Source organism: Mobula hypostoma, chromosome 15, assembly GCF_963921235.1.
Source record: "Mobula hypostoma chromosome 15, sMobHyp1.1, whole genome shotgun sequence".
Classification (NCBI taxonomy): Eukaryota; Metazoa; Chordata; class Chondrichthyes; order Myliobatiformes; family Myliobatidae; genus Mobula; species Mobula hypostoma.
The window spans coordinates 52,001,679-52,024,910 of NC_086111.1; the positions used below are offsets into that span (position 1 = coordinate 52,001,679).

General features: G+C 41.3%; 1 protein-coding gene across 1 annotated transcript in view; it reads left to right on the forward strand.

Moving 5' to 3' along the window:
* dnah12 (dynein, axonemal, heavy chain 12) overlaps positions 1 to 23,232 on the forward strand; it is a 175,417-nt gene that overhangs the window by 73,833 nt on the left and 78,352 nt on the right. The window contains exons 23-30 of the mRNA XM_063068407.1: positions 2,845 to 2,964; positions 4,413 to 4,569; positions 4,678 to 4,850; positions 7,040 to 7,192; positions 8,977 to 9,216; positions 17,601 to 17,846; positions 18,613 to 18,732; positions 19,670 to 19,779. Of these exons, the coding sequence (XP_062924477.1) occupies positions 2,845 to 2,964; positions 4,413 to 4,569; positions 4,678 to 4,850; positions 7,040 to 7,192; positions 8,977 to 9,216; positions 17,601 to 17,846; positions 18,613 to 18,732; positions 19,670 to 19,779 (1,319 nt within the window). The remainder of the gene's footprint in view (positions 1 to 2,844; positions 2,965 to 4,412; positions 4,570 to 4,677; positions 4,851 to 7,039; positions 7,193 to 8,976; positions 9,217 to 17,600; positions 17,847 to 18,612; positions 18,733 to 19,669; positions 19,780 to 23,232) is intronic.

Here is a 23,232-nt window from a genome sequence, read left to right on the forward strand (position 1 = left end):
TAACTAGTCTAATAAATTTATGCCCACATTTATATTTCAGGAAAGGAATTCTGTTACCATTATCTGCTCTGCCCATTATATAATCCAATCCCCATAACACTATGCTCTCCACTGCCCATTAAGATGGTCCAGCAAGCCATTCAATTGTATCAAACAGTGCCAAGTTGAAACACAATGAGCTGAAACTGGACTGAATGTCTGATGTTGACTGCAGAAAAGTTACTCCTAGCCAATCCTCAAGTTTCTGAGGACTAGGGTTTAAGTTAGGAAAATTGTTCCATTGATTAATTAAAGGTACACCTGGCAATTGTACTCATAATATCACAACTTGCAACCCAAGATTCAGACTCCACCATCACAATTCATGGTGAGATCTTGTTCCACCGGTGGAAAAACGTGTGGAAGCTAAATAGTGATTTACAGTACAAGAAGAGAGTAGTTCTGTGAGTCCTCAACAGTGACTACGGGTAAGATTATATATCATGGTTTCAGGACAAATATCCTAATGATCGCTTTCCTTGGCAAATGAAATAATTTCCATTCGAGGAAGCACTTGAATGAACTGCTGAGAAGGCGGCAGTCATTTATAACTAAGGCACGTAAGGATTTCTTCTCTGGAATTCTGTTTACCCAAGGGTTGTAGAGGCTCGAACACTGGGCACTTGGAAATATTTAAAGAAGAAATAGATTGACCTATGCAAAAGTAGCACAGAAGGGGCATTGATGTCTGGAACTGGTCAGCCACAATCATATCGGATGGCAGGGCAAACTTGAGGGACCAGATGGCTTAATTTTCCCCTACTTTCTTCTGTTTTTATACCCTCCTCTTTGTTTAAACACATAAGAAGAATTAAGGAAAGCAACTGTACCAACCGTACACTGGGTTGGAAACCTCATTGTCCATTACCAAACATGGTGTTAGGAAACCTTGATAAAATGGAAGTCAATGAGAATCAGGAAGAAGTCATGCTATGGGTTGGAGAAGAATTTTTTACAAATGAACACTCACAACAAGCTGGAGGAACTCAGCAGGTGGGGCAGCATCAGTGGAAAAGATCGATGGACATTTCGGGCCGGAACCCTTCGTCAGGAACGAAGCGTCGATCGATCTTTTCCACCGATGCTACCCGACCTGCTGAGTTCCTCCAGCTTGGTGTGAGTTTTGCTTTGACCCCAGCATCTGCAGATTATTTTGTGTTGTACAAATGAAAATATTTCATTACTGCAGGAGTTCTTTAGAGGCCTGTCTGATGTCCAATTATCTTTAGCTGTTTTGATTACCTTTCTTCCATCATTAGGCCGAAGCTATGTATGTTCATGAATGAATGCATAACATACAACTGCATTTACAATTTTGCGGAAAATGAAACTATGTTAGTTATATCCAGAAAGGTTTGGACATGGGCTGATATATGGGATGTAACCCACAGTACATATCACACAAGTGTCAGGCAAGGACCATCTCCATCCAGAGAATATCTAACAACCTACTTTTCAGTTTCAGTGACATTAGTTCTTGGGGTCACCACTGCTCAGTAAAGAATCTCTGATATCAGAGTAGGTCAATGACATGAGTGGGGGGTGCAAATTGTTTAAGAAAATTACAGAATCAACATGCATAAATTGTAGGATTCAGATGCAAAATATCTGGCAGCAGAAAGATCATTTAGATTAGATTAGATTAGATTATGAGGACACTCAGTTCTCATTTATTGTCATCTAGAAATACATGCAATAAGAAATGATACAATGTTCCTCTAGAGTGATATCACAAAAAAACAGGACAAACCAAAGACTAACACTGACAAGACCACATAATTATAACATATAGTTACAGTAGTGCAAAGCAATACCATAATTTGATAAAGAGCAGACTATGGGCACAGTAAAAAAAAGTCTCAAGGTTCCGAGCAACTCCCGATAGTCCCGATAGCAGGTGGCAAAAGGGAGAAACACTCCCTGCCATAAACCTCCAGGCGCCGACAACTGCCGATGCATTGGAAGCACCCGACCATAGCCAACTCTGAATCCACCCGAAAACTTCGAGCCTCCGACCAGCCCTCCGACACCGAGCACTGAGCACCATCTCTGCCGAGTGCTTTGACCCTGCCCCAGCCGCTGAGCAACAAGCAAAGCCAAGGACTCGGGGCCTTCTCCGGAGATTCTGGATCACACAGTAGCAGCGGCAGTGAAAAAGGCATTTCAGAAGTTTCACCAGATGTTCCTCTGTACACTCACATCTGTCTCCATCAAATCAGGATTGTGCACGGCACCCTACTTGACAGATTACAGATATCATTCACCGGAGTGGCCGCTGCACGCTGCGTAGTGTCATTGTAACAACATCCTTGAAATCTTCCTGCAAATCTGTTTTAAAAGTCATGAGTATTAAGCGTCAGTGGAGAAATGTGGAATTTGAAAATTAATGTAAAATGTGTGATTTTAGTCTTTGCCTTGACAGAAGTTTGTGTTACTGTGATTGTGAATTGTGTCAGTGTTATTGAATGGAAGATTTTTGAATTTTCTTGTATTTATCATCTTAAAAGATCAATGTTTTATTCTTGTCTGCACATTGGCCAATAACGTTCTAACACACAATAATTTTGCATGGAGATTGAAACCTTTTAAAAATAAATTCTGCTTCTAACCAATCAATTTTAATTGAGTATATTAGATTAAAGATCTGTATGAAACTTAATTTTCTGCTTCAGTACCCCAGGCACTGTATTCCACTGAACAGTTTTATTGAAATATTTCACAAGAATAATCTTTATCAACCAACATTTTAAAGTTGTGAACATGTGTCATTTTCTCCAATAATAACTGTTGCTCATGTTTCTGTAGGACTACCCAGAGAGGAAGAGGACAGAATGGGTAATAAGTTGGCCTGGTCAAGTTGTCATTTGCGTATCCCAGATTTTCTGGACAGTAGAAGTTGAGAATGCAATTCAAGTTGGATCATGGGTATAGTATTTTAAAACTGGTTCTACACTGTTTCACTTCCTCTAATGCAGGGTGCTCAGGGTCTTGGCAGTTGACAGGACAGCTGCCAAGAAATAGGACTGAGACATGTATGATTAATGATGGTGACCGTTTACCAGAGAATATTAAAGAAATAGTCACACTCTCATTCTTCTTACCTTTCAACTTTACCAATAGACCTATCCTTCTGCAAGACCAGGTCCACTCTTCCCTTACCCCACAACACTTGTTCTCCTTCCACTGATGTCAGAACTAAAACCCTCCAGGATCTTGTGCTTTTAAAATTCTAGCATCTTGATTATCACTGAACTTAATTGATTGACATCAGCAGCAGTCATTCCCTCCCTGTCCATCTCCATTCTTCCTACAAATCATTCCGTAAAGTCTATCATCTCTTTGGCTAAGCTTGCAGCATTTCTCCGTGACTTCATGCCACGCTTTGTTCATAAACATTCTTGGAGAGATCCTTTTGCCACCTTAAGTGAACTACTCATAAAAGCTCGGAGGATGCAGTTTCCATGGTTTCACTCTTTTCTTTTTCATCTGTTCAAGTGATATAGCGATTTAAATACCTCTGGCAATTAAGCTTGCTGTGTTGACTGATCATTATGCAGTTTCCTCTACTCCGGAGAGAACAAATGCAGATTGGATGATTGCTTTGTTAAATATACTCAGTCCATAAATACAATTTATGTACTTGCCAACTCGATTCTACTTCTGAAAGTGCCACTGCAAACTCAGCTTCCAACATACTGCAGAGGGAAACGGGCTGTCCTTACCTAGTTTAGCCAATATATCAACAGTAATATAGGTTACTACTAAATTCTTGATGAAATGGGCTATGATACCAATCAGTTCTGTTAAAAGTAGCACCATTTTCAAATGTTCACAACATAGACCACCACTTTCATGAGAGCAATTAGGGATGGGCAATGAATTACTCTGACAAGAGATGATCTCATTCCACAAATGGATGAAACACTTCAACCCTTGGGCTTCAATACCTTAATAACCACAATACCCTTTTTCATCAACAACGGGTGCTGGTAATGAATCTTACATAACTCCTCCTAACACGTCATTTGTTTCTTGCCCCATTGCTATCTCTCTTGTTTTGCACCTTTCCCCTTTCAGCTTATTTAGTCAATGTGAATTTCCACCTTTCCACAGACATTTCCTTCATTTTATTCACCTTAATGAATGAAATGAGTTTCAGAGACAATATATGATGGGATGATGCTAGTTTCTAGCATATTACTGCTCTGATGTTAGTTTGTAGTTACTTTTTTCAGCACTAGTAACGTAAAGGTATGACACCAGACCAAAGCTCTGAAATGAAATCTTTTTGATATACATCTAGGAAGTGTTCAATAAACAAATTACACCAATAGCTTTAGAAGTATTAATCATCAAGATTTTTTTGTTTTTAGGGCCTTAAAAAATACATCGCCAAACTTCAGCAACAGCTGAATGATATTGTGGAGCTGGTGAGAGGAAAGCTTTCCAAACAGACTCGAATAACACTTGGTGCTCTAGTAACCATTGACGTACATGCCAGAGATGTTGTTGAAGGCTTAATTGAAAAAGGTTTGCAGCAGTTTATCCTAAAATTTGTAAATAAACATGAGAACTTAAATTTCAGTATGATTATATATTATGTTCTGTTGTAGTAATTTTAACAATTCTTTGCAACAGAAGTCTCACACCAGACTGACTTCCACTGGCTTGCTCAACTTCGATATTACTGGACAAATGAGAATGTCCGAGTTCACATCATCAACTGCAATGTCAAATATGCTTATGAGTACCTAGGTAACTCGCCACGGCTGGTGATTACTCCACTGACTGATCGATGTTATCGCACGTTGGTAAGGTCATAAACATGGACTGTAAATTTGCAGCTTCTTTAAACTTAGTCCAATTTTAAAAATGTACATATAAGATGCAGATGTTATGACTTCTAGGAGCTTTTTCCAGGTCCCTTCTGTAACCTCAGGGTAGCTTGATAGAATAACCAGAAAATGGTATAGTTCCTCCTCAATGAGAGCTTTTTCTCTTGGTGCATCTTTAATACATATAACCAATCTGTCTGCTCCACAAAATCAATAATGCTACATGTGGACTCAAGCTCAGGCAGACACTGCCCTCTGAAACTTAATTCCTTTAGCTCAGTTAATGTATCAGTGGAGGCCAGAGTAACAGTGGCCTGGATCTTCTGACTGCTGGACTGACTGAGCACAGAAGGTGGGTTACCATATATACCCACATAACCATTTAACAATTACAGCACGGAAACAGGCCATCTTGGCCCTTCTAGTCCGTGCCGAATGCTTACTCTCACCTAGTCCCACCAACCTGCATTCAGCCCATAACCCTCCATTCCTTTCCTGTCCATATATCTATCCAATTTAACTTTAAATGACAACATCGAACCTGCCTCAACCACTTCTGCTGGAGGCTCGTTCCACACAGCTACCACTCTCTGAGTAAAGAAGTTCCCCCTCATGTTACCCCTAAACTTTTGCCCTTTAACTCTCAGCTCATGTCCTCTTGTTTGAATCTCCCCTACTCTCAATGGAAAAAGCCTATCCACGTCAACTCTATCTATCCCCTTCATAATTTTAAACACCTCTATCGAGTCCCCCCTCAACCTTCTATGCTCCAAAGAATAAAGACCCAACTTGTTCAACCTTTTTCTATAATTTAGGTGATGAAACCCAGGTAACATTCCAGTAAATCTTCTCCGTACTCTCTCTATTTTGTTGACATCTTTCCTATAATTCGGTGACCAGAACTGTACACAATACTCCAAATCTGGCCTTACCTTGACCATACAGTTTTTCCTGCTGAGTTCCGGCCCTCTTATACTTCACCAGTGAAGCCAGCTCAGCACAAGGCTTCACCCTGGCTGCACCCCCAAAAAAAGTTTTCGATCTCACCAAATGTATTTAAATGAAAAAATATTCCATGACACTTAACAATGGTGAGAATTATTAAAATAATAAAACTAATACTTAAAAATAAAAAAACATATGCACTTAACAAACAAATAATTAAATATATTTAAATCAACCAGATTTAAAAAAATAATTTACTTCCAATTTATCTGGTAGCTGTTTCATCCTACTCATTTCAATAGGATCACTGCATTCACAGCTGCTCATTTGGCAGATTTTGAAGCCTTAGAATTAGGAGGTTTGTGCCATTTGGATGGATTCCACTGCAGTGCAGGTGTATTGGGACATCAGTTCACTGGAGAGAAGAGGAGACTTCAGCCTGTATGCCTCCTTACTTTCTCAATAAACCTTGCATGGGGTACCTTTATCAAATGCCTTGTTGAAATCCATATACACTACATCTCCTGCTCTACCTTAGTTAAAGGGCAAAAGTTTAGGGGTAACATGAGGGGGAACTTCTTTACTCAGAGAGTGGTAGCTGTGTGGAATGAGCTTCCAGCAGAAGTGGTTGAGGCAGATTCTATGTTGTCGTTTAAAGTTAAATTGGATAGATATGGACAGGAAGGGATTGAAGGGTAATGGGCTGAGTGCAGGTTGGCGGGACTAGGATAGGGTAAGAGTTCGGCACGGACTAGAAGGGCCGAGATGACCTGTTTCTGTGCTGTAATTGTTATATTGTTACCTTCATTAAAGTGTTTAATCACATCCTCTAAAAATTCAATCAGTCTCGTAAGGCACGGCCTGCCTTTGACAAAGCCATGATGCCAATTCCTAACCATATTATGCCTCTTCAAATGTTCGTAAATCCTGCCTCTCAGGATCTTCTCCATCAACTTACCAATCACTGAAGTAGACTCACTGGTCTATAATTTCCTGGGCTATCTCTACTCCTTTTCTTGAATAATGGAACAACATCTGCAACCCTCCAATTTTATTTGATAATGAAAGAGCATGATTGCTGTGTTTCCTTCAATTATCCCCGAAAATGGAGTTTAAATAGTTAGTTAGCAGCAAACATTATTTTTGTGACTTTAAAATAACTGTAACACACCCGAGCTCGTGCGGAGAAAACACTGACTGGACTATTTTCTTTCTGACAGATTGGAGCCTTTTACCTGGACTTGGGAGGAGCACCTGAAGGCCCTGCAGGGACTGGCAAGACGGAATCAGTTAAAGACTTGGCCAAAGCAGTTGCTGTACAATGTGTTGTTTTCAACTGCTCTGATGGGCTGGACTACATTGCTATGGGCAAAGTAACTTGAATTTCAAAATTCATTCATGATACAACTGAATGATGTTATAGTGTAAATTGTAGGTTGTGGCTGGGGGTTATTTTTTTGGGTACGAGAAAGCAAGATTTGCTTTGATATGTCACCTAAGAAATATTTCAAAGCCTTTTATGTTCAGTTACCTTGAAGTGCGGGATCTATTGCGATGTAACTAAACAGTGCACCTACTTTGTGTGAAGAAAGGCCAATAATTAACGATGAATGAATGGCTTTTGATGATTTGGGTTCAGAAGAGGATAAAGGTTTTCAATTGCTCCTGTCTGAATAGAATCCTGAAAGCTCACATTTCCTCCTCAAAGGACATGCTGTCAATTTAGCACCTTAATCTGAAGAATGGCATATGCAGTCAAACATTGTTCTATTGATGCTAAATTGCTTTTAAAGGCTTGAACCTATTTTTACTTCAGAGCATGGAATTTATGGTAACAGGTAGATTCTGGACAGGCCTCCCATTTTTGACTGCCCGCCCAGCTTTTCTCTTTTGATATAGCATAGCATTTTTCATGTAGCATCCAATAATATTTCATATGAATATACTTCTAGGTATAATAGCATTGCTTATTTACTTACTACCATTACGCGCTGGTGTTTAGGGTCGCTATGAAGACTGTCCAGCTCTGTCTGTGCAGAAGGATTCTTCATTGCTGTTTTTGTAACAATTGTTTGTTGGCCCTGAGCTTGTGGTAAACCATGTATATATGTTGTAACTCGGTTACCTGTCTGGACACACACCTCTGCTGACTGCCCCTGTGGCTCCTCCCACAGAGTCCTGTATAAAGGTGTTCGCCTTGCCCCTCCCCCTCAGTCCGGGGGCAGACACTCACTGTAGAGGTCGTATTGTACAGCCAATAAAATTGAAGCACCTTCAATTACTCCAAATGACTGAGGTTTGGTAAAATACTGAAAGGCTTTTATTCGCTGTACAATACGACCTCCACAGTGAGTGTCTGCCCCCGGACTGAGGGGGAGGGGCAAGGCGAACACCTTTTTACAGGACTCTGTGGGAGGAGCCACAGGGGCAGTCAGCAGAGGGGTGTGTCCAGACAGGTAACCGAGTTACAACATATATACATGGTTTACCACAGAGCTGAACCCCTGAACCTGGAGGACCAGTGGGCCACTCTTAGTCTGACCTGTTTGGCATGAGTGACCCCATCAAGAACCAAAGCACAAGACCCTGACTCCAGCCAACATAGCCCTCCAGGTCATTGAGGCACACAAGCCTCCAGACCCTACAACAAGGTTGTGGTCCCTTTGGAGGAATAGCATTGCACAATGCAGTTAAATTTCAATGACTTTTATGAATAAAGAATGAGAATCTATGAGAATCACCATTTCATTAAATTAAAGGCAGCACTTCTGGCTTTGACAGATGTCTGCGCATATAAAACATCTGCCATTTAGGCTGCAAAATGAGTGTCATGCAATGCTTACCTGGAGCATTGCCGACTGAAATTGGTTCACAATTTTCCACATTGGGAAAACCATTAACTCTTAATAGGGAAGCTTGTTTTCCAAGTGCTCTGTCCACTGCAGCCTCACTTTCTAAAAGGCTACTCACTCATGTGACCCATCTGTATTCTTTTGCCGAGCTCTGTCAGGTTGCCAGGTGAATTGAATCGGCGCTGCATTTAATATCGAGATCACAAGGTGCACTGTAATATCTTCCTTATTACCTCTTTGCCATAAAACGTCTGTGGAATGTTATGTAAAATACAATTTTTGTGAAAGCATTGTTTTATTTTCAGTTTTTCAAGGGGTTGGCCTCCTCCGGTGCCTGGGCATGTTTCGATGAATTTAATCGTATTGAGTTGGAAGTTTTGTCTGTGGTGGCTCAGCAGATCCTCTGCATCCAAAGAGCAAAACAAAGCAACCTTGAGACCTTCGTTTTTGAGGGGACTGAACTGCGACTGAATCCAAATTGCTTTGTTGCTATTACAATGAATCCAGGGTATGCAGGACGCTCAGAATTGCCTGACAACCTGAAGGTACAAGCTATTTTATTTTTATACGATACCTAGAGGTTAATTACAGGACAAAGCCTCTAGTTGAATTATGAATCCAGCTGTAGCAACTTTTAACACCTAAATCTGAGTTCCTGAGTAGAGATATAAGCCATTTATGCAAAGAGTAACTCCTGAACCCACAACAGAACGTGATTGCCCTTGACAGCATCCAAAAAGTAAGGGATCATTGCAATATGAGTGAAACCCAAGATCTTTTGTGCTGATTTTATTGTCCATGACAAAAATGATAAAATAATGTCAGTCCTGTCTCTAATGTAAAACAGTATAGATTGAAAGTGGCGTGGATATTCTTTGTTGCAGTCTGGAAGACAGTAAGACTATAAGAAATAGGAATAGGTCATTTGGACCTCGAGCCGTATCTGTTATTCAATAAGGTCATATACGGTCAGTTCGGGTTAATTGAGGCCCATCGGGGGCAGTACATTTTGGCCAAATTAAGCGGTTGCCCTATTTAGCTGAAGTTTCATGGAAATAGTTTAAAAAAGGTTTGAAAAAGACAGAGTAGCAAATTCAAAGGTTCATTTATTATTAAAGTATACAACTCTGAAATACTTTAATCCATTGGGTAGCCATGAAACCAAGAAAGAAAAGCAGCATGATCAGCAACCCTCAAATCCCACCTCCATGCAAAAAAACCAGACATATCAACCCCCAAATCCCTCCTCCCGCACAAAAGAATGAATAAAATGGATCAGGCTCATTGACCCCCAAAAACCCTCCATGCACAAAGTACACAGAATACTAAAACTATAAGACTGAAAAAATAGTCTATAGTCCAAAGTCCAAATCCAAAACACAGAAAAAACCTGGACAACACTCTCCGCAGCTGGCCTTTCCATCTCCAGAACAGAGCAACGAATCATAAAGGCAATTATGTATTTAAATGAAATACAGAGCAAATTAGAACACTACCAATAACCACTACAGTACTATAAAACTGTGTATTAGATCTTAACACTTATCGACAGAGGAATTCATCTGTGTCATGTTCTTTTGACGGTAAACGAACAAAATCAGAGCAGACTCCTAGTGCAGATAATGAACTGCCTTCATGCAATGCTGTTGACATTTGTATCCTCCAAACCTTCAAATTCTTCGTAGTTCCTCATTGGTTGAAGTAGTGAAATCATTTCATTTTCATTCCCAGCTGTTTCTGGCATCTCCAAGCCTGAATGTTTGAAACCACAGTGAACAGAACAGTTCTTATTACAGTGTAGGGGCTGACGGTCACTCCAGTGTATGCAACTGACACTAGTTAGAAACTGTGTGGCGACACTTCCCTCCCCCAATTAAATGGCATGGTGTCTAAATAAACAAACGGAATCCTGGCTTTTTCTCGATTAGTTTTTGTTCTTTAAAACTTGTCCCAAATAAGTGGCTGTCCTGATTAACCAATGGTCCAATTAACTGGAATCCACTGAATTATCCAACTTTCCTCAAGTCAATTTTCAACCTGTACCAATAATCCTTGAATCCCTTACTGATCAAAAAATATCGTTCTCAGCTTTGATTATATTTAAGGATTCAGCCTTCAGAACTTGCTCAGGCAAAATATTCCCATGATTTACAATTTTTTGAGAGAGGAAATCTCCATTCATTTCTCTCTTAAATGGGAACCCCTTTTTCTCCGAATTTATGCACTCTAGTTCTAGATTATTTCACAAGGGGAAATACCCTTCCAAAATTTACCAGATCAAGCCTGCTAAGATATTTTAATGTCTCAGCAAGATCACCTCTCATTCTTCTAAATTCCAGTGTGGACAAACTCGGTTTGTTCATCCTTTCTTTATAAGAACTTTCCCTCCATTCCTATGATTATCCTTGTGAAAGTTCTCTGTACATCCACCAATGATGGTACATCGTTCCTTAAAGAAGAGGACTGAAACCATTTGCAGTTTCCCAGATGTAGCCTTGTTAGTGCCTTGTACAGTTGTATGACTTACTTAGCTAGGTACTCCAGCCTTGTTGGAGTACAAGCCTTCATTCCATTTGGCTTCCCAAAGTCTTCTCTTTCTTACATTGGACTCGATTTGCCAGCTTACAGGCCACTTACTTCTCACTTGTTTAACATCTTGAATCCTTCTCACAGGTTGCCCACCTTTCTACCTCCCCCCACACACATACACACACACATACACACACACATACACACACACACACACACACACACACACACACACACACACACACACACACACCCACACACACCCCAACACACACACACAACACACAAAGAACACACTGTCATGTACCCTGTGATGGGAATAAAGAACCAGCAAAGATGGAAAACACTTTGGAGTCCAGTATTGCTATAAACTAATAATATTTATTAGTAACTACACAATACAGTAATATAAATGTAGATAAATCAAACAGGTTAGCAATGATTATATATATATATAAGTAAATCAATAAGTGCGGAAATATATGTATGAAAAACCAAGCTTCTTTAAGTCTAGGGGTAAAAAGATACAGTCTTACGATGATGAGTAAAGTTCAGTTCAGTTCAGTTCATGGTATTCAGCTGAGTAGTGATGGAGAGAGAGAGAAGGAGAGATTTGAGTCTTCAGGGTAGCTGACGCCGTTGATCTTCTTGTTGTCCTTCGAAATCCTTTAAAAGTCACCGACTGTGACTTTAACAAAGGGGACCTGTTTTCTGTGATGGAGCTATCCTCCAGGCGGGGGTGGACACATGGACAACTCCCCACCAGTCAACCCTTTTCCTCTTTCCACTGCAAGAGCGATGGATTGATCCGCCTGATCAATCCTCCAAAATCCACTTTTCCTGCGGGCACAATAATGCTCATTCAGTGTCCAGAACATGTGTCTGAGGTCTGTCATCTGACCTCCTATTTTGTCTTCCCGTGCTGAGCATCAACTGTCATTCAAATAACTCCTCCTTCCTCTCTCTGTGAAGAAATGCAAGCAGGCAAAAATCCTTGAAGAAACTGTCAACAACCTGCCGAAAATCATAACATCGAGTGTCCATTAGGTAACACTGCCTTCGGTCACCATAGCAACCTACGAGCTGCTCGGTGCTGTCTCCAACTCCAACTCAGTAGAAATCCACAGTTACTTCCAGTGCCTTAAAGTGACAGTCCAACCCAGTCCAGCCGTTAGTCTTCGTCTCTCTCTCTCTCTCTCTTTTACAAACAAGCTATCGGTAGTAAATAACTCTCTCTTTCCAAAAGCACAGCTAATAAGGGTAAATGAGCACAGGTCATAGGGGTAATTCAGGGTCCTGTCACAACACATACATACACACACACACACACACACACACACACACACACACACACACAACACACAAAGAACACACACACACAAACACACACACTACACACAAAGAACAAACACACACAGACAACACACAAAGGACACACACACCAAACACACACCCCACACACACCAACACACACACCAAACACACACACACACACACACACACACACACACACACACACTACACACAAAGAACAAACACACACACAACACACAAAGAACACACACACCAAACACACACCCCACACACACCAAACACACACACACACACACAGACAACACACAAAGGACACACACACCAAACACCCACCCCACACACACCAAACACACACACACACACACACACACACACACACACACACACACACACACACCCTTTCCTTTTAATAACTAATACATGTTGTAAATGCAGTAGCTCTGGCCACTGCACTGATCTTTACAGATTCAGGTTGCCAATTTGAAATTGACTCTTATCCCTACTCACTGTTTCCTTTGGTTTAGTCAGTTCTCGACTCAAGCTAGTCTATTACTATCAACACATAAGCTCTTGTGAAGTATGTTTGTTTGGACTTCTCTGTTTCCTTTTATGTACTTAAGCAAGCTTTTATTGTCATACATTCCTTTGAGGGTAAGGAGACCAACTCTGTTAACAGTACTCTGTTCTCAGCAAGGCTCAATGCAAATATAATCAGATTTCCTTATTTGTGCAATCAAACCCTCATCTTTATAAAGGCTAACATACCACCTGTCCTCTTAATTGCCTGCTGCCTGCATTTTGGCTTTAATTAATGCACGTAGGAGCACATCTAGATCCCTTTGAACATCAGCCCTGCTTAATCTTTCATCATTTTAAAAATGTGCTCTGCTTTCCTGAGTGGATGACTTCAAAGTTTTTCACTTCATGTTGCATCTGTTTTGTTTTCACCTCAGCTTGTCCACAACTCCCAAAACTTTCTGTTAATTTCCATTCTCTTTCCTAGTTTAATATCATAAGCAAACTTTGAAGTATGATATTTGATCCTCCTAGCCGAATTGTTGATATGGGTTGTGAATTCAGTGGTGGGGCTCATCGTCAACAATGATGAGATGGCCCACAGAGAGGAGGTGGAAGAGCTCAAGATCTGGTGCCAGCAAATAACCTCTTCCCAAATGCTAACAAGACAAAGGAGATGATTGCCGACTTCAGGAGAACTCACAACACTCACACCCTTCTTAACGTCAGTGGCACAGCAGTGGAAACTGCGAGCAGATTCAAACTCCTGGCAGTGCACATGTTGCACAACCTATCTTGGTCCCAGAATATCTCCTACATAATCAAGAAAGCTCACCAATACCTCTACTTTCTTAGGAGGCTGAAGAGAGCTGGGCTATGCTCATCAATACTCACAACCTTCTACAAATGTGCAGGAGAGAATATCCTAACATGCTGCATCACTGCATGGTACGGAACCTGCACTGCAGTGGACTGGAAAGCTTGACAATGGGTAGTCAAAACTGCCCAATGCATCACTGGCGCCGGCCTACCCACCATCAGGGACATATATACAGAAAGATGCTGGAAGAAAGGCCAGCAATGTCATGGAGGATCCCACCCACCCTGCTCGTGGACTGTTTGTCCCGCTCCCATCAGGGAGGAGGCTACATAGCATCCACGCCAGGACCACCAGACTCAAAAACAGTTAGTTTCCCCAAGCAATAAGGCTGATCAACACATCCACCTGCTAACCCACCCCATCACATCCCCCACCACCACTACTTTATCATTTCATGTCAGAACCACATTATGTACAGACACTCTAGTGCCCAGCGATAAAGCAGAGTCAGTGGATGTTGTTTGGTTGGATTTTCAGAAAGCCTCTGACAAGGTGCTTCACAAGAGGCTGCTAAACAAGATACAAGCCCATGGTATTACAGGAAAGATATTAGCATGGATAGAAGATTAGCTGACTGGCAGGAGGCAAAGAGTGAGAATAAAGGAGGCCTTTTCTGATTGGCTGATGGTGACTAGTGGTTTTCTGCAGGGATCAGTGTTGGGACCGCTTCTTTTTACGCTGTATGTCAATGATTTGGATGATGGAATTGATGGCTTTGTGGTCAAGTTTGCAGATGATATGAAGATAGGTGGAGGGGCAGGTAGTGTTGAGGAAGCAGAAAGTCTGCAGAAGGACTTGGGCAGACCGGCACAATAGGCAAAGAAGGGACAGGTGTAACGTAGTGTAGAGAAGTGTCTTTATATACTGTACGTCAGTATATTACAACAGTCTTCCCTTACAATTGCATGGCTTTAACCTTGTTTAACGACCTTTGTTGTGAAAATTCAGAATACCACTGGTTTTCTAATATCTCTTTTACTCATCAAATAACCGCAGATTCATCAAATGTGATTTTCCATTCATGAGTCCATTTTCCTCTGCTAAATGCTTTTATTCTATAAAGTTTCTGTTATTATATCTTTTATTTTAAATCCCAGCATTTTTCCTAATATTAACATTAGGCTAACAGCTCAGTAATTTCATTTCCCCTCATTTCTCAAATACTGTGGTGGGTTAGCACGTGCAAACCACCATTCTAAGGATGACAACCAGAACATCAATTATTTCTATACTTTCCACCTGAAGAACTAGGATATGCTCTAGCTCTTCAGTTCTTTGGGATTTATCAGATGTCACCAACCTGTCCTATTTGTCTCTTTCGGTTCAGACACTTTCAGTTCAACCATGTTAAATTCTTTCAGTTTGGCTCATTTTGTAACTTGCCAAACTGGTCCAGTTGAACTAAGGTTTAATTGCCTAATCTTTATTGCCTCATTTATTGTCTCAAAACAGTCACCAATATAAGATAGAGTTAAGATGAAACATTTTCACCTAGTGAGTTATAAACATTTTGCAAACCTCCCTAAAGGACTTTGTACATGATAAGGTTTTAGGCATTAAAGGAATTGAGACATATGGGGTTGGCATCAGAAAATGGGGCCGAGATGAAAAATTGGCCATGATCTTATTGAATGATGGTGTAATGACCTACATCTGTTTCTTTTTTTTAACTATGCTTATTTTGTGACATAATTGATTCCTGGGATGGCAGGACTTTCATATAATGAAAGACTGGATCAACTAGGCTTATATTTGTTGGAATTTAGAAGATTGAGGGGGGATCTTATTGAAACGTATAAAATCCTAAAGGGATTGTACAGGCTAGATGCAGGAAGATTGTTCCTGATGTTGGGGAGGTCCAGAACAAGGGGTCACAGTTTGAGGATAAAGGGGAAGACTTTTAGGACCGAGATTAGGAAAAACTTCTTCACACAGAGAGTGGTGAATCTGTGGAATTTTCTGCCACAGGAAACAGTTGAGGCCAGTTCATTGGCTATATTTAAGAGGGAGTTAGATATGGCCCTTGTGGCTAAAGGGATCAGTGGGTATAGAGAGAAGGCAGGTACAGGGTTCTGAGTTGGATGATCAGCTATGATCGTACTGAATGGTGGTGCAGGCTCAAAGGGCCGAATGGCCTACTCCTGCACCTATTTTCTATGTTTCTATGTCTATAAAGAAGTACTTAACAGGACAAGAGTTTCTCACTGGATAAAAATCCGTGTTGGAAATCAATTTCACATTCAATCTATTTTTTTTTCTCCATTGACGTCAGTCACTGTAAAATAAAGTGAGGTCCAAAACTGACATCTGACATGAAGCTGACTTTTTCACAGTGAGGAAAGCTTTTGGTTAGGGTATAAACCAAGTGTTTTTCAAAAAAGTGGAGCATTAGAAAACAAAAATAAAAAAAGGTTAAATATTCAGATTCCACAATCATCACTGTTGTCTATCTTATTTTAAGTATCCAATATCAGGCATATAAGACTAGAAATCTGGAACAGTAATCCTCTTTATTTTATGGTACTGTATTATCGAAAACCAAGCTTTTCTGCAACAGAACGTGATTGTGTCCATGCCTGGATTGAGTTGCATTTCTGTGTATAAATTTGATCAGCCATTTCTAGCTGTGGTACACCCTTGCATAGTGGACATAATTTCAAAAGCAGAACATACAATAAATGAGATCATTCAATGTCCAACACTCAGTTTGGTCCCAGTCCTCCTGCTACTGTAGCAATTCTCATAAAACCAATCTCGCCTCAGTTTTCTGATCGAGGTTAAAATTTTCCACACCCCCTTTCCCACAAGGCATAGACCTCTAGCAAATAACTTCTTCAGACCCCAAATGAGCCTTTGATGTCTGATCAGGATGCTGGGAATGAGAAAGTGGCATGTTGTTGTCTGCTTATGAAGACGTGAAAAAGGAGAAACAATTGCTGAGAGTGGCTGAGAAGGAATTGATGTGGGCCATGTCAGGTGATTTTAGTGGGACTGTCCCTGTATAGTCCTCCACTAAAAAAAGGCCTTGAGAGGGGAAGTAGGGAAGTAAGTTCTTCATTAAAGCCTGCAGGCTAAACCAATGCGCCCCAATGTAAAAGTCATGTAGACATCATATTCAGAAACTCAGAAGCTTATCACTCTTTTGCCTGACTCACTCAATGAATTTAATAGCAAAGTCTTCATGTTGGTTAGTTATCTAACTGTGAATGTTTGTACTACCATTGCGCAGAATATAAAATTACTGAAATTTCCATGTCATCTGGTTAACAAATCTGTCTTTTCAAAAAAAAAATCTCCATTACCTGGAAATTTATCTCTGGTTGATAATGCTAAGTGTCTCAAGGTAGCGAGACTGCCTCATATGTTCACGCCTTTGAAGTCAGTAGAACCAATTTCAGAATTAGAGAAGAAAGCCCCAGTAAAATTCATATCCAGCTGCAGCCTGGCAATAACTTTCTAAGTGAGCACCTGAAAATTCAAATCTTGTACCAATAAGCATTGGGCTGATAAAAAAATTATGTTTACCATTAAAATATGTTAACTGTTCCTATTTAATAGAACTTGCAAGAAAAAAAATTCTTCTCCTGAAATAAATCTTAATGGATCTGGAATCAACTGACTGACAGGGTGGTAGAAGCAGAATCCGTGGGAGCTAATGATTTCTAAATCTGGAACTTCTCTGTTCTTCAGGTTCTATTCCGGACAGTGGCGATGATGGTTCCTAACTATGCACTGATCGCTGAAATCTCTCTGTACTCCTATGGCTTCCTTAATGCCAAGCCATTGTCAGTGAAAATAGTGATGACATACAGGTTGTGTTCAGAGCAGCTTTCTTCGCAGTTCCACTACGATTACGGCATGCGTGCAGTGAAAGCTGTCTTAGTTGCAGCTGGCAACTTAAAGCTGAAGTTCCCCGCGGAGAATGAAGATGTTCTGGTGAGTTGTTTAAATATTGTCTACTTACTGCATATGTTCCATTTTATTATTATATTTAAGATAGTGTTTGAAATTTTATTACTGCCTTTGAGAACTTTGCAAGAGTAATTAGAAGATGACAATCATGGGCCGGCTGGTGGTGCAAGGACATTGGCGCTGGACCTGGGAGCGGAGGTTCCTGGGTTCGAAACCAGTCGGGTCCACTCCCGTGTAGGCTTTCCATCTGTGCCGGGTTGAGTGTCGAGATCACAACTCAACCTCGTAAAACAAAGGGAAAAATACTATGAAAATGTCTGTGTGAGGAGTGGCGAGCCACACAGTCTCTCTCTCGCTCTGCGCCTTGTAAAAAGCCATGAAAAAGACATCATCATGGATGCACGCACGGACATGCAGGCACACGCCAAAAAAAAAAGATGACAATCATGGCACTTTTAGTCATAGTCAATTACAAGTGCTTTCTGAATACAAGATCTGTATTACAAACAAGTCTCCATTTATCAAGTCAGCACTACCTTTTCTCTCTTATCAAAAGTTGTAGGAAAACTTTGAAGTTTATGAAATGAGATTTTACGTTTTAGAGGCACTTAAAATGCCCTTTTTTATCCTAGAGCAGTTGTTCCCAACTTTTTATGCCATGGACCCTTACTGAGGGGTCCATGGACTCCAGGTTGGGAACCCCTGTGTTAGAGGTATGTACTCATGTGTATTTTTGATGAACTTGCAGTGCTTCTGTTGAAATAATTTAAACAAAACATTTATTTTCTAGTTACTGCGATCAATCAAAGATGTAAATGAGCCCAAGTTCCTATCCCACGATATTCCATTGTTCAATGGTATCACAAGTGATCTGTTTCCAGGGGTCGAACTTCCTGAAGCTGATTACCAGGTTAGAATTGTTTTTGGTGATTGTATCGTTCATTCATTATGCTCTGTGTTGTATGATATGGGCGATCATGGTCTTTCCATGACCATGATTGTTCTTGGCAAATTTTTCAACAAAAGTGGTTTGCCATTCTTCTGGGCCATGTCTTTACAAGATGGGTGACCCCAGCCATTACCAATACTCTTCAGAGCTTGTCTGCCTGGCGTCAGTGGTCGCATAACCAGGATTTGTGAGTACCAGCTGCTCGCACGACCATCCACCACCTGCTCTCATGGCTTCATGTGACCCTGATCGAGGGACTAAGCAGGTGCTACACCTTGACCAAGGGTGATCTGCGGGCTAGTGGAGAGAAGGAGCACCTTATACCTCCTTTGTCAGAGACGTACCACCACCTCGCCGATAATTACAGTGACATGCCTGTAAATTAGTTCATGTTGACAGCAGATTACAATGTTTCAAGGCTGAGGGATTTCAGCAACCAGGTGTAAGACTAGAGATACTAGGGTTCTCCTAAAGAAGAAAAGAAGAAATTTTAATAGAAATGAACAATATCATGATAAAGTTATGATCAATAGGTTCACTAGAGAAAATCTGTTTCTATTAGCATATGATTAAGGGCCGGAGGTACACATTTAAAATGAAGGGTCAGTGGTATAGGAAGTATCTAGGCAGAAACCTTTTATATACAGAAAATGAGTTGACCTAAAATTCACTGTCTGTAAACTGTGACAGAAACAGAGACAGTCAGAACTTTCAACAGCACAAAGAAAATAACTTGCAGGGCTGAAAATAGTCCCCTACTACATTGTAACAATTCCAGGATTCTAGAAGTGTGGAAAAACATAATATAAGTAATATTATGTTACATTGCCAAACACTTGTAGAAAGTTATACCCATCTTTTCTTCCATAAAAAAGAATTGTTTCTTTCTTACATCTAGCTTTTCCTTGAATGTACGGCCGAATGCTGCCTGAGGCGAGACGTGCAACCAGTGAAGCCTTTCCTGGCCAAAATGATCCAGACCTATGAAATGATGATCGTAAGACATGGGTGAGTGAGAGTGAACACTAGAGCATGTCTATTTTTTAATAAAACAATTGAATTCACTCCTAGCTGTATTCCTCAGTGTAGAGTTAAAATTTTTATGGTAACTCTAAACAATCCAAATTAAATCAGGCATTTTAGTTCCGAAAAGCATGTTTATCTTTTATAATTCTTCCAAATTCAGGTACTTACTCCTCCCGGTCCCTTAACTCTCTCTCCTCCTGATCCATCTAAGCCAAACCCACCCAATCACTGTATTTCTTTATCCTCCCCTCCAACAGCAACCACTCCATTTGTGCATCATGCAAGCTCTCCTCGAACAGGGTCTCCTCCCCCTACTACTCCCACCTGCACCTCCCACTTCCCTCATTAGGTTCCATGCTCCACCTTTCCACCATTTGCTGCCCCTTGTTGTCTCCATCTATCACCTCTCTCTCTCTCTCTCTCTCTCTCTCTCTTTCAGCTTCTGTTGCTCTTTCTACTCTTCCACTCCTCACCTGGATCCACCTATCATTTGCCAGTTCTTCCTCCACCCTTTCATCTCCTGACATAATACTGACTATCTTTAAGTTCATTTGAAGGGTCCTGACCCAAAACGAGTGGCTTCAACAGTTTGTTATCTTGCTCCTGATCCCAGCGTTTACAGTCTCTTCTGTCTGAATTTATCTGTTTAACATGTGTTTGCCTGATCCAAAATGGTGCTGACGATGCTTTGTGGGCAGCTTGCAAAACTACTAGATACTCTACTAAATATGCTTGTTGTGAACTACAATCAAGAGAAAATCTGCAGATGCTGGAAATCAAAGTAACACACACAAAATGCTGGGGGAAATCAGCAGGCCAGGCAGCATCTATGGAAAAGAGTAAACAGTCAACGTTTCGGGCCGAGACCCTTCATCAGGACTGGAAAAAAGAGATTAGAAGTCAGAGTAAGAATTACAGAATAAGTCAGGGGAAGTTCTTTCTCTGACTTCTAATCTCTTTTTTCTAGTCCTGCTGAAGGGTCTCAGCCCAAAACATTGACTGTTTACTCTTTTCCATAGATGCTGCCTGACTTGCTGATTTCCCCCAGCATTTTGTGTGTGTTACTTCTTGTGAATGACGGCCACTGCAATCTGCAGTCTATAATTTCCCCTTAGGAAATGTACTTTTGAACTGTCTGATCAAACTAGCAATGTTGCAATCTTCTGAACCTGACTCTTGAGAATTCAGGAACGGACATCACTGGGGGCCAACACTATGTCGAGGCCTGAGAGTGGAAACTGAGCTTGTGCTCAGCTTCGTTACTCCGTGTCAATTAAAGCAATGAGCCAGCTTAAAGTGTCCAGGCTTTGAGAGCAGAAAACGAACCGAGGTTCAGCAACATCTCAACACTCAAAGCACGCTGGAGGAACTCAGCAGGTCAGGCAGCATCCGTGGAAATGATCAGTCGACGTTTCGGGCCGGAACCCTATCAGGGCCTCTGCCCCCTCCTTCTTCAGTCCTGATGAAAGGTTCCAGCCCAAAACATCGACTGATCGTTTCCACGGATGCTGCCCGACCTGCTGAGTTCCTCCAGTGTGTTGTGAGTGTTGCTTTGATCCCAGCATCTGCAGATTATTTTATGTTAGCGACATCTCAAGATTGTTTAATGTCACTTCCTGTACACAAGTGTAAAGGAGAATGAAATAATTGTTACTCCGTATCCAATGCAGCACAAAAAAAATCACAAGATAAAGAACACAATAATAATAATAATAATAAAATAAAATGAATATAAATATATTGATTGTATGTCCATAAAGTGATGCTAGGCACAGGACTGTCTCTATCTAACAGGAAGTGATTAAGCATGGGTGGTTGGGTATGGGAGGGGTGGGTTAGTGGGTGGAGCTGTTGGTCAGCCTACTGCTTGGGGAAACTAATTGCTTTTGAGTCCAGTGGTCCTGGTGGGCATGCTACATAGCCTTCTCCCTGATGGGAGTGGGACCAACCGTTCATGAGCAGGGAGAGTGGGCTCTTTTCCAGCATCTTTCTGTGAAAATGTCCTTGAAGGCAGGTAGGCTGGTGTCAGTGATGGATTGCACTGTTTTGTAGACCCTATTGTCTGCCGCAGTGCAATTTCTGTACTATCCGATGATGCAGCTTGTTAGGATGCTCAGTTTCTGTAGAATGATGTGATTGTAGATGTGCGTAGTCCAGCTCTCTTCAAAGGCAGAGGTGTTGGTGAACATTCCTGATTGTGCAGGATGTGTTCTAGGACCATGAGCAGTTGTGTGAGATTTGCTCTCCCAGGAGTTTGACACTGTTGTGCCACTGATATAGAGGGGGGTGTGAGTGGTCCGAGCTCTCCTGGAGTCAATAACCATCTCCTTTATCTTGTTGACATTGAGGAAGAGGTCATCTGCTTGACACCAGGCTGATTTGAAGCATGTGGGGACAGCAGCTTGGAGGAGTGAAGTGTTGAAAATGTCTGTGAAGTCAGTGAGCTAGTGTGCACACTTTCTGAGTGCTTAGTCTTGGATTTTTTCTGGCCCGGCTGTCTTATGGGGGTTGACTCTCTGCAGCGTCCTTCTCATGCCTTGCTTCTCATGCAGTTGCTCACCTGGGAGGTGGTTAGCTTACATGGCCAGTGCTGTGCTACGTGGCTCGAAGCATGCATAAAAGTTGTATCAAGTATCTGGGAGCGAGGCATCACTGGTACAGTCAATGCTGTTTCTCCTTCCATAGTCAGTCCCGCCACATACGCTGGGAATCCTTATTGGGCAGGTGTTCCTGAGATTTTAGTGCATAGGTGGTGTTTTCCCTCTTGGTGCCCAAGATGAAGTTTCTCTTGGCTGATATGAGAGCTGTTCCTGTCTCCACTCCTGAAGGCAGTGTCCGGGCTTTTAGTAGGGAGCGCACCTCTGCGTTCAGCCAGGACTTCTTGAGGTACCATCTGCCTGACCCACCTCCCTCTCTTCTTGCTACTACCATTAGGTTGGAGATGCAGGAGTCCTGGGTCTGAATGCTGCCAGGCTCGGGATTAGTTGTGGCCCTGCCGTCAACGGGCTCCCGGACTGACCCAGCACTGAGCGAACTCCACAGCCTGTTGGCTCTGCAGCTCTCGTTCTCTGTATTATTTGTTCACTGTTTTTTTACTAGTTAAACAATTTGTCCTCTCTTGCACAGCAGATGTTTGCCAGTCTCTGTTGTGTGTGTTTTTTGTGGATTCTATTGTGTTTCTTTGTTTTGAGGCTGCCGAAAAGAAGACGAATCTCAAGGTTGTGTAAGGTATACATACTTTGTTAATACATTTGGACTTTGAACTTTGAACAATTTGCATTTATTTTGAATTAGTTATGAGTCAGATGACACTGAATAGGAAATTAAAGTAGAGAATTATTTAGATTTAAAAAGCAGGACATGATCAAAGAACAGGGTTGAAGGAAGTTTTGAAGGCATGAAGGTTGAGTTGAGATTTTCAGAGGGAGTTCTGGA